We start from the raw sequence: 11,086 nt of genomic DNA, 5'->3' as shown, positions 1-11,086 counted from the left end.
AGGAGAGGGCGTTCAGAACTATATTGTTTAGATGTCTGATCTCTCACTGATGCCAAAAATAAATGGTTAAAGTGACTGTTCTGCCTGTTTGATTGAATTTCACAAAACTGCGATTATCTCAGCTTTCACTCTCAGACGCTGAAACTCAACGGCTAATATCTACATAACTACTAACTCTACAAACTAACTCTTTTAGACAGAGAAAGCACACATTCTATTAGTACTTTTGTGAACTTTGTGTTCACAAAGTCCAAGCAGAAAATAATCCTCGGCTCTTGTAAAATGAGCCAGAATCCTCAAAAAAAACCTCTGGCAGAACCTACCTACAGTAAAAAAAAAAAAAAGGCTGGCAGTGAATGTGTTAAGAAGTTTTGGGGGTGTAGCTTCACTGAGGACAGCAGCAGCATCTTAAGAAGTTTTGGGGGTGTAGCTTCACTGAGGGCAGCAGCAGCATCTTGGCCCAGACAGGATTAGAGCTGATAAAAATCTCAATAGATATAAGCCTTATTGAAAAGGGGACTTTAGATTCAACAAGTCACTATTAGTAGAAATCATTTTTATAAGGTCAGTTTGACTGGACAGATTGCAGATTATCTTTTGCCAGCTGGCCTCCCACTCCCGCTCGAGTATGAGAGGAGGCCATGTTTGGTCTGCCCTTTAAAAGCACAGAGAAGAGAAAAGCTCATTTTGGAACATGGAGCAGGTCAGGGAGGGGCCAGAGACTGGCAGACGGCCAAATAGATAAATAAATATTATAAATATGACCGTAGCCACAAAGAGAAATGGGAAGTCATGGTCAGGTAGTCATCTGCAGTGATGAAGCGTCATGTGAAGAGGCTCTATCAGTCTGATCCCGGCTGGCAGAGAGGAGCCAGGTTCTAAGCAAACAGTTGAAAGGCGAATGGATGAGTGGATGACTCGCATCCATGACTGCAGATGGCGGTGTTGGGGCAGTTGTTGACTACATGTAGTTCAATGACTAGTTTATCTACTAATTTGCAGTAGTTGGGTGGTAGTTTAAACTACATTCAAATCTCAGTAGCTTTTTCAGTAGTGAACTAGGGTCACAGAGTTTAGGGGTAGTTAATTACAATATTCATAGTGTTGGCATCATGACACAATGCCACAGCTCACTGGCCACAGTTGTGATTGAATGAGAATCACCTGCTATTCCATTAAAATCACCTGTGGTTTTGCGACCAAGATGTTTGCGATCAAATAGACGACTATGAATTTATGTAGAAATTGTGCATTTTCCTGATTTGCACATCAACAATTGCTCCCTATTCTCTCCTTCTTTTTCTTTTTTTTATTATTATTCCCCCATTTTCCTCCCTGCTCCCCCGGTCGCTGCCCCACCCTCTGCCCATCTGGGGAGAGCCACCGAACAGGCGCCCCGACCGACCAGAGGAGGCGCTAGTGCAGTGACCAGGACACATACCCCTAGTCCGGCTTCCCACCCGCAGACACAGCCAATCGTGCCTGTATGGACGCCCGATGTAACACGGGGGCGCGAACCTGCGAACCTCGTGTTGGTAGGCAAGGGAATCTACCGCTACACTACCCGGATGACGGACGTCCTCCCCATCCTCTCCTTAAAACACATTCCCGGGCTGCCTAAGTGAGGATTGGCCTGCCCTAGTCCATAAATCAAACAGCTACTCAGTGTCAGTTCAGTTGTACCTCCATGTAACAATATGACATTTATCGTGATGTAGTTTGGATGTAGGTGATCTACTTTTTGATAGTTTGGCAAGCTAAAACAATTTAGAGTAGTGAAGATGGGAGTTTGACTACTTTCTATTGTGATGCAGTGTTGTAGAATGGAATTTCACTACTCCTCATCCGCTATATAATAATTATAACAGCTTATATAAACCAAATTGAATGAAACCAAGAGTCCAGGAAGTGTCTTATAAAAGTATATTTAAAGCCATAACATTCTCCTCTAAACTGCATTAGAGGAGGACTGAATCCTCAATGTACACATAATTGATATGTCATACAGAGTCCGAAATATTCAGTGGCGATGTCACAATTCGACATGTCCTTTATAGGCAAAGGAAGGCAGAGAGAAACAGAGAGAGGAGGGGTGATGACTTGACTTGGAGCCTACAGGGCTGCCTGTCTGTATCAGCAAGGTCAACCTCATGCAGTGGGTGAAAGTTTGTTTTGACCTCCATGTGCTGTGGAGCAGAGGGTGAAGAAATCTCCTATGTGTGTGCGTCTCCATTTCTGCATGTGTGAGATGTCTTATGACTAATAACTCATAGCATTAATTATGTGTATGCAATTATAGCTTATTGATTAGGAAATGCCAATGGAACTTCAATTTTCCACATCATGCAGCTAGTAGTTTGATAAACTAGTTTAATAGTAATTTCCCCAACACAGCAGAAGGGAAGCGGAGCTGACATGATGTTGTGGTTGAGCTCATTATGCCAGATGGTTTGTTTTCACATAACCATGTGGGAACGAGTCGCTCGGGAAACCATTTCAAAGGGCGGACACTTTAAAAAAAAATACCTGGCATGAAAAATACCTGTCTATCAGGTCTATCACAAGCGCGCTTCTCGCTGGTGTCACACTAAAGCCCGCCCCTATAGCTGCCTCTGGACGCTGATTGGTGTGAACCACTGATGGTTCAGATTCCAACCAATAGATTGGAGCGTACCAACTGAGGGATTTGTCGTGTGATGGTGATCTGGCATGAATCACAAGGTGATGAAAAACTGGCCATGAACTTCTAAAGAACCATGTGAGGACATGAAAGGTTCTTTGGTGTTATCCAGACCATAAAAAAACACTGAAGAACCAGAAAGTTATTAAAGACCCCCTAAACTAGTAAAGTAAAAAAAAAAAAAATCTTCTTGTTCCTACAGTTGGATGTTTCAGCTTCACTGTGCAGAATGTTTGTGCAGAGTTTGACACTAAAATGCTGTTTTCTTATTCTTCTGCTTAAAGTGTAGAAAGCTTCTCTGAGCTCATTGAAAAGGCGATTTTCAACGAGCATGATTCGTGACATCACAAATACGTGATTGATTGCTTTGGAATTTTTAAGGAGGCAGAAGGAGGGGAAGTCATTTTATTTTAAGGATTTTAACAAGATAATTTATCCTTTTTGTGGAAAAACCATTTCAGACTAAATTATTATCCAAAGTAGAAAGTAGAGTATTTTATATATAACATGACATTAGAGGGTCTTTAAGTTATATTGCCTCTAAAACGGGGAATAGAAAACTGGTGGGTTGTGTCTTTCTGACCGTGACTTTTTCTGTGGTGTTTGTAGATGGAGCCTCTGGCGTGGACGTGCTCGGACTAACGTGGATGGCGCTCGTCCTCACAGTGACAGTGGAACTGACGTGAAACCTCTCATCCGAGACACTCTCACACACACACATACACACACACATACTTGCCCTTCTTACACATCAGTCACATACAGGCACACACACACAGAGACACACACATACACACTCCGCAATCCTGCAAGCCTTCTCCAGTCATCAACAGACCCTCCATGCGTCAGTCTATCAGGAAACAGTGCCACCACACGATGGCGCTCCACTGTTTTTGTAACGAAATAATAACCAAGATAATGATATCAAAAGAACAACATGACGAACATGAGAGTAACCACCTCCTATATTAGCCCTGCCCAGTCGCACCTCGTTCTGTTTTTTTGTCCCACGTCTGCCTGTTGTTCAATAAAAATCAGTTGATTTGAAAAGGCCTGTTGCTCAATAAAATCAGTTGATTTGAAAAGGAAAAGAAAAAAAACATTTTGGATTTTATTTGGAAATGTCATTGGTGTTGACTGAAATGTGAAATGTGGAACTGGCTTAGGCTGCACCACCCTATTGACCGCACCCTCCTGTCACATGTCCCGGGACACACCCGATGTAGGCTGCACCACCCTAATGACCGCACCCTCCTGTCACATGTCCCGGGACACACCCGATGATCAAGCTGAGAAAAGCTCGGGGAACAAACACAAATGCTCCAAGAGAACATTCTCTCCTTTTATTAATATACAAGTTTTTCTTTCTCTTTATTCCCCTTCTTTTTTTCCTCTTGATGGCTCGGAATGTACAAGAGGATTTAAATGCATTGAGAAACTGAGAAAAAAAATCTCCTTTTTGAGTGTATTTTGTGTACATCAGTGTAAATATTGAAGATAATTAAAGAGGTTATATGGGTTAAGGTCAGGGATGGTTGCTGAGGTGGTTGGGGTTTACAGTTTGCCGTTTGTTTGTATTTTCATCCAAAACACTGTTTCCAGAGCTATTCCTTGGCTGAAAGGACAGACCAATTAACAGCCCTTTTTTTATTTCTCATTCAGGCTTTTTACATCTACAGTATAGAGAGCCAAAGTGAACGGCACTTCCTGCTTCAGCACCGTACCAGAGATTTTCATCCGCCATTTATTTTCCCCACAGACATTTCGTAAAATGTTTATAAAAATAGTTTCACTTGTTCAAACCAAACGGTTCAGATATATTTAGAAACAGGAGAGACCGCCTAACATTTCACTTCGGACCAGAACGTAAAAAAGTTGCGGATTTAATTGCGAACGTTTTGGTCCGAGTGAAATGTTCTGTGGTCTCTTCCGATTCCAAATATATCTGAACCGTTTGGTTTGAACGAGTAAAACTATTTTTATAAGCATTTTACGAAACATCTATGGGAAAATAAATGGCGGATGGAAATCTCTGGTACAGTGCTGCTGAAGCAGGAAGTGACGTTCACTTTGGCTCTCTATATGGCAGGTCTTCAAGGACAGAGGGGGAAAAATCTAACATATTGTCTGTTGTTTTGGGGTTGTTGTGCATGTGACGTTTGCCGATTCTTTCTCCTTTGCGTGCGTTGCAGCTGACAGCGCTGCAGCTCACTGTCACCGGCCTGTGCTCCTGTTCTTTACTTGTTACATACTATCTTAAGTGACCTACATTGTGAACAATACGTAACTCTTACCCACACATTTACTAGTAGGCTCATTTTAGCCGCCATTCCAGGGAGGTGCTCACCTGAGGCAGTGTGTGTAAACAGGGTTGTTTCATTTGTTTCATATCACCTGTATTAAAATGGAGAGATGATCAAACGACAAGCCTGGACTTTACTTCTGACGTAACGACACTGATGTTTGACTTGACATGTTCTGTCCTCTTTTACACACGGGAGAGGAGATCTACTCTTGCACACTAGAATTGGAATTGATTACAATCCCATTTGATTACAGGCACGACCATATTATGGGGATATTTTATACCGGCTCAATTACATGCTTCCTTTCAGTTAACACTGTATTTTTGACTTTGCTGTTAACCCTTTCATTCTCTTACACAGGGATGGGTAGCTTAATGCAGAGTAATCCTGCATTTTTTTATTTTACTTCACAAGAACGGCAATTTAAGCTATTTTAAGGATGCAACATGTATTAAAGGATTATGGTTTTAAACCAGGTGGGAGGTAAGAGGGGATTTTTTTTTAAGCTTAGTAGCACAGAGACGATCCATCTGTTTGGTTCACCTTGCCAAGTACAACCGATTCCTGCATTCTGAAGATGAAACCATGCCAAAGTACAAGCCATTCCTGCATTCTGAGGATGAGACCATGCCAAAGTACAAGCCATTCCTGCATTCTGAAGATGAGACCATGCCAAAGTACAAGCCATTCCTGCATTCTGAAGATGAGACCATGCCAAAGTACAAGCCATTCCTGCATTCTGAAGATGAGACCATGCCAAAGTACAAGCCATTCCTGCATTCTGAAGATGAAACCATGCCTAAGTACAAGCCATTCCTGCATTCTGAAGATGAGACCATGCCAAAGTACAAGCCATTCCTGCATTCTGAAGATGAGACCATGCCAAAGTACAAGCCATTCCTGCATTCTGAAGATGAAACCATGCCAAAGTACAAGCCATTCCTGCATTCTGAAGATGAAACCATGCCTAAGTACAAGCCATTCCTGCATTCTGAAGATGAGACCATGCCAAAGTACAAGCCATCCCTGCACTCTGAAGATAAGACCATGCCAAAGTACAAGCCATTCCTGCATTCTGAAGATAAGACCATGCCAAAGTACAAGCCATTCCTGCATTCTTGCCATTCCTGAAGATGAGAGCTGCATAGCACCAAATATTAACAGGCAGTCATCTGCACTATGAATTAATTTTCTGCAGTGAGGGAAGCAGGGAAAACTACCACTATAACTCTGCCATCATTTCAATTGATTCAAGACATGCTTCAGTCCTCCTTTGTTCTTTTATCTTTTCATTTGCATTCAAGACAGAAAACAGGTCCATCCACATCTCTGAAGGCATTAGAAAAAGTGCAAATTGACTTTTAATGACTTAATTATCCTGCCGGTAGAAATTGGCATCAGCATCATGACTCTGCGTGTGTGTGTGTGTGTGTGTGTGTGTGTGCGCGTGTGGTACGGATGTCCACAAGATGACAGTATGTACCAGTGTCGTACTCGATTCCAGGACTCTGATAGTAGAGCGGATAAGCAATAATAATTGTGCACTTTATGAAAGAAACGTGACATTTGACACATAGTGAGGGAATACAATAAGATTTATTTTCAGATGTGGAGGGAAGTCAGATTTGACCAAAATTCCAAGATGGCCGCAAAGTCCCTCGGCTCATATTAAATGTTAACGTTAGGCCGTGTCTCCAACAGACACATTAACAAGGTAGCCTATTTCGGTCTTTATGTCTTGTAGTAGTTAGTAGTAGTTGTTGTTGTTGATAGTTGCCATAACAACCACCCCTGTCGGAAAGACATGCACACGCTGGGTAGGAAGCATTGTTGTCCCGGAGGCGTGATTTCTATTCGCACATAGGTTACGCAATAACCACGCCCTGTGCCCGCCTACGCAGCAGTCAAGCACTGGGATTGGCCAGGAGCAAGTCTTTTGTGAAAAACTGTAAAACCAATTTTTGAGGGGTTAAACTACTTGGAGTCATTATAAATGATGACGTATGGGAAAGTCAATGTAATAATAGTTGTGTTGTGTGGTTAATTGAAAACTAATGATGTTTGTCTCTGCATAGGAGGGGCTGCATCCTTCTGACAGGGGAAGGCACCAGGACTGCTGCCTACATACTGTAACTGGACCCATTTGCAGGGGCTTAGCCTACTGTATGTGTTTGGTTTAGTTCAGTTTTGTCAAGTTTTGAATAGTGATCTGTTTATTAAGGACAATAAAACCTTTTCGAGTCGTTTGTTGGGGAAAGCCATAACAAAACTGCCTAGAGATCCATTGTGGGGGGTGAGAGAGGACAAGGCAGGAGAGAGAGAAGAGAGAGGACAAGGCAGGAGAGAGGAGAGAGAGGGGGGGGGGGGGGGGGGTATATATATTTTTTTTTTATATTTTGTTTTCAATTATTAATATTATTATTTTCACATTTACTAATCATTAACCACTCTATTCAGGAATTGACCGACTAATCAGCAACTATCTAATGATTAACTAATATATTCACGAACTGACATGTATTAATCATTAAAGAAACAGTTAACTACTCTGAGTCTGCACAGAGTGCTCATAAGTGTCAAAATAGAAAACCAGATTCAAACATAGGCAGAATGGTTCCAGGGCCATGTTTATCACCAGGCCATTATTGAAAATAAGAATTTGTTCTTAATTAACTTGCCTGTTTAAATACAGGTTGATGATGATACCAGAATGTTAGCACAACAATACAAAACTCACAGCAACAAGTAGACCAGTGGTTTATTGATAGTATTCTGTGACATCACCACACAGAAGAAGAAGAAGAACAACAAGGCAGGCTTGGGGTGGGCCATTTTGCTTGGGGCAGCAGCAGCTAGAGGGACCATTTATGGTGTAACACACAACACAGACAGGTGATATAAAACAAGACCGGTGATAGCAAAATGCCAGGAGCAAAACAAAAGTCAGGATGCCAAAATCGCAAGGCAAAAAAAAGGGGGAGCAGGCAAGGGCTTTAGGCCCAAATAATAATCTGTTAACAAACTTTTTTCAGTCAGCTCTGAAAGCTGCAGCGTTGATATGAGTAAAGCGCGTGCGGGGGAGGGCATAGTGGCTGGACCCTTCCAGGCCAGGGGCACTGCCATCTCTCTGGGCGGCCCTGGTAGTGGAAGCGATCTAATGCTCTATAATGACCAGAATAGGTGTTGTTCAAACTGAACATTTATTTCTTCAACATGCTGCATCAGAAAGGGAGATAAACAGTGGACACTATTTTCGTAATTAAGCTATGAAGTAGCCTACTTCCCCCCGCAGCATCGTGACATTGAATGAAAGTATAGGCTATAATGGCTCGTTTGAGATGACTTCTGGCTCGCCTGGGAAGCAGGCGAGAGCAGCCGAGTGCAGTCAGCCAATTAGAGGCAGAGAGGGGCGGGTCATGCCTTCGCCATCATGGGAAAAAAAAGATGCCTGAGAGGCTAATAAGCTACATGTTACAGAGTAAGCTGACTATCAGTACGTTATTGCACGCATAGGCCTATCTTTACATTTAAACGTTTACATAGCAAAAATAAAAAATAGAAATAGAAGTAGGCTATGTCAGTGTTTTCCCCTGAATAGCTGAGAAAGTGGACACTGTCAATAGTTAGCACTGTGAAGCTGATACAATTCAGGTGGTGGTAATGCAACATTTAAGGATGCCAACCGCCATAAAACACAGAAGAAGAAGCTGAGAAAAAGGAAGTGCTGTGGGGTTGCAGCTGGTGAAAACCGTCTATAGGCTTCATATTTTAACCATGTCATATTTCATCATCATTCCCTTCTGTGGTCATTTTTCTTTGCTAAAGCGACGTTAAGTGGATACTGCCATGTTTTATTCTTTGTGAGGAGGCAGGATTCAAGTCCCACCTTATTAGTTACTCTCTTATATTTCCTTCACCAAATAATGACTCCCAAAACAAGATACCGTAAATTCCGGACTATAAGACGCACCGGTCTATAAGCCGCAGCACCAAAATTGACTATTTTTTTCTTCTATAAGCCGCACCGGACTATAAGCCGCGGGTGTTTTGATGTTTAATTACCATATGAAAGGGTTCTGCACAGAGAGGAATGTCGGGAAAGAGATCGCTGTTTGGGGAAGCTCCCATTTATTTTCAACAAAACAAGCATTACGGTAGGGTAGGCTATAGGCTATAAGAAGCTCCCATTTATTCACATTTCAACAAAATAAATACCGTAGCTATAAAAAATAAAACAATAATAATAATAATAAAACAATCCTCAAAAGGATAAAGTGCTGTAAAAACAATAAAACAATTCTCAAAAGGTTAAGGTGCAGTAAATAACTGGAAAACAAAAAACAATCCTCAAAAGGATAAGGTGCTGCCAACAAAACCAGGTAATCCTTCTCTTCATCTTTTAGATGAAGGTGCAGCAAACGGCTGTAAACAGAGTCAAAGTAAAGTCACTAATCCTCGTCTTCCTCGTCTTCCTCTTCTTCCTCCGTACTGAAACCAGCAAAGTCCTCAACTTCAGTGTCGGAAACGAACAGGTTCAGGGTGGCTTCGTCAACCACTCCTCTCTCTCCTTCGTTGTCGCTCTCAAAACCAACGAACTCCTCTTCGTCACTGTCCGACTCGAACAGCCTCTGAAGGCCCTCAGCTGTGGCGGCGTCCTCCTCTTCGTCACGCAGCAGTCCAGCCTTTCGGAACCCGTTGGTGATCGTGGATGTCTTAACACTCCTCCACGCTGTCAGGACCCACTGGCAAACTTGTGCGAAAGTTGCCTTCCTCATTCGCCCTGTTTTTGTGAATGACTTGTCCCCGCTCGTCATCCACGTCTCCCACTCGATGCGCAGCGCCACTTTAAATGCGCGATTGACACTGATGTCGAGTGGCTGGAGATGCTTGGTCGTGCCCCCAGGTATCACAGCTGGAATGCTGTTTGTTTTCTTGATGGCTGCTTTGACCGAATCGGTGATATGAGCCCTCATGCTGTCCAGGACGAGCAACGCTTTCTTTTGGTGAAAGTATCCTCCAGGGCGCTGGACGTAGCACTGAGACAACCACTCCTTCATGACACTTTCCATCATCCACCCTTTCTTGTTGACTTTGACGCAGATACCAGTGGGCATTTTCTCTTTCGGCATCGTAATCCGCTTGAAAATCACCATTGGCGGCAGCTTCGCTCCAGATGCTGTGCAGCCTAGAACACAAGTGAAGTTGGTTCTCTCGTGACCTGTGGTTCTTAACGTGATCGACGATTCACCTTTTTTGTTCACAGTGCGAGTGAGTGGCAGGTCGAACGTCAAGGGCACTTCATCCATGTTTATGATCTGCTCCGGTTCGATGGAATGATCCTTGATCTTCCTTTGTGTGTATTCGCCGAAGTTTGCGATTTTCTCCTGGTAGTCGGGAGGGAGTTGTTGGCACACAGTCGTCCGCGCCCGGACAGACAGTCCCTTTCGTCTCATGAAACGAAAGCACCAAGATGGCCCACCTCTGAAATGTTCAATTTTCATCTCGGTGGCTACTGTTTTTGCCTTCAGTCGGATCTGCACCGTGGAAACGCCTCGGCCGTCTGCTCGCTGGGTCAACACCCAGTCCTCAAGGAAATCTTCAAGCTCCGGCCATCTGCTTTTGTGGCCTCTGAAGGACTTTTTAGTTTTCTTACACTGAGAAAGTTCCTCCTGCTGCTTTTTCCAACGTCTCACCATCGATTCATTTATGCCCAGAGTACGCGCGGCTGCTCTATTTCCCTCTTTTAGTGCGAGTTCGACTGCTTTCAGCTTGAATGCTGCGTCGTGTGAATTTCTTCGTACCTTCCCCATCGTAAGTGAGAGACAGACTGCTAGTCGTGTTGTGTTCCGGGCTGATGAACTTTGCTTACCGTAATTACCATATGTAAGGGTTCACGCACAGAGGGGATTGTTGGCTGTTTGAGGAAGCTCCCATTTACCGTATTACCATAACATTTCAACAAAACAACATAACACAACACCTTTGTTTATTTCGACAGTGCACACAGTGTCCGCGGTGTGGTGAAAAGAGGGCAACAGAGGAAATTAAAACAGAAGTGGATTTATAGGTAGAAAGAGTGCTAAAAAAGAGAGATTTTATT

At 43.1% G+C, this 11,086-nt stretch overlaps 1 protein-coding gene across 1 annotated transcript in view; it reads left to right on the top strand.

The window, feature by feature from the left end:
- igsf21a (immunoglobin superfamily, member 21a) overlaps positions 1–3,523 on the top strand; it is a gene marked incomplete at its 5' end in the record, with an annotated part of 443,028 nt that extends 439,505 nt beyond the window's left edge. Inside the window, one exon of the mRNA XM_083661710.1 lies at positions 3,290–3,523. Coding sequence (XP_083517836.1) covers positions 3,290–3,366 — 77 coding nt within the window. The 3' untranslated portion in view covers positions 3,367–3,523. The remainder of the gene's footprint in view (positions 1–3,289) is intronic.
- Between the last annotated feature and the right edge of the window lie 7,563 nt (positions 3,524–11,086).

Source organism: Poromitra crassiceps (genome assembly GCF_964638095.1).
Source record: "Poromitra crassiceps genome assembly, chromosome: 27".
Lineage (NCBI taxonomy): Eukaryota > Metazoa > Chordata > Actinopteri > Beryciformes > Melamphaidae > Poromitra > Poromitra crassiceps.
The sequence above is the reverse complement of the archived record's forward strand: the minus strand, read 5'-3'. Positions and strand labels throughout refer to the sequence as shown.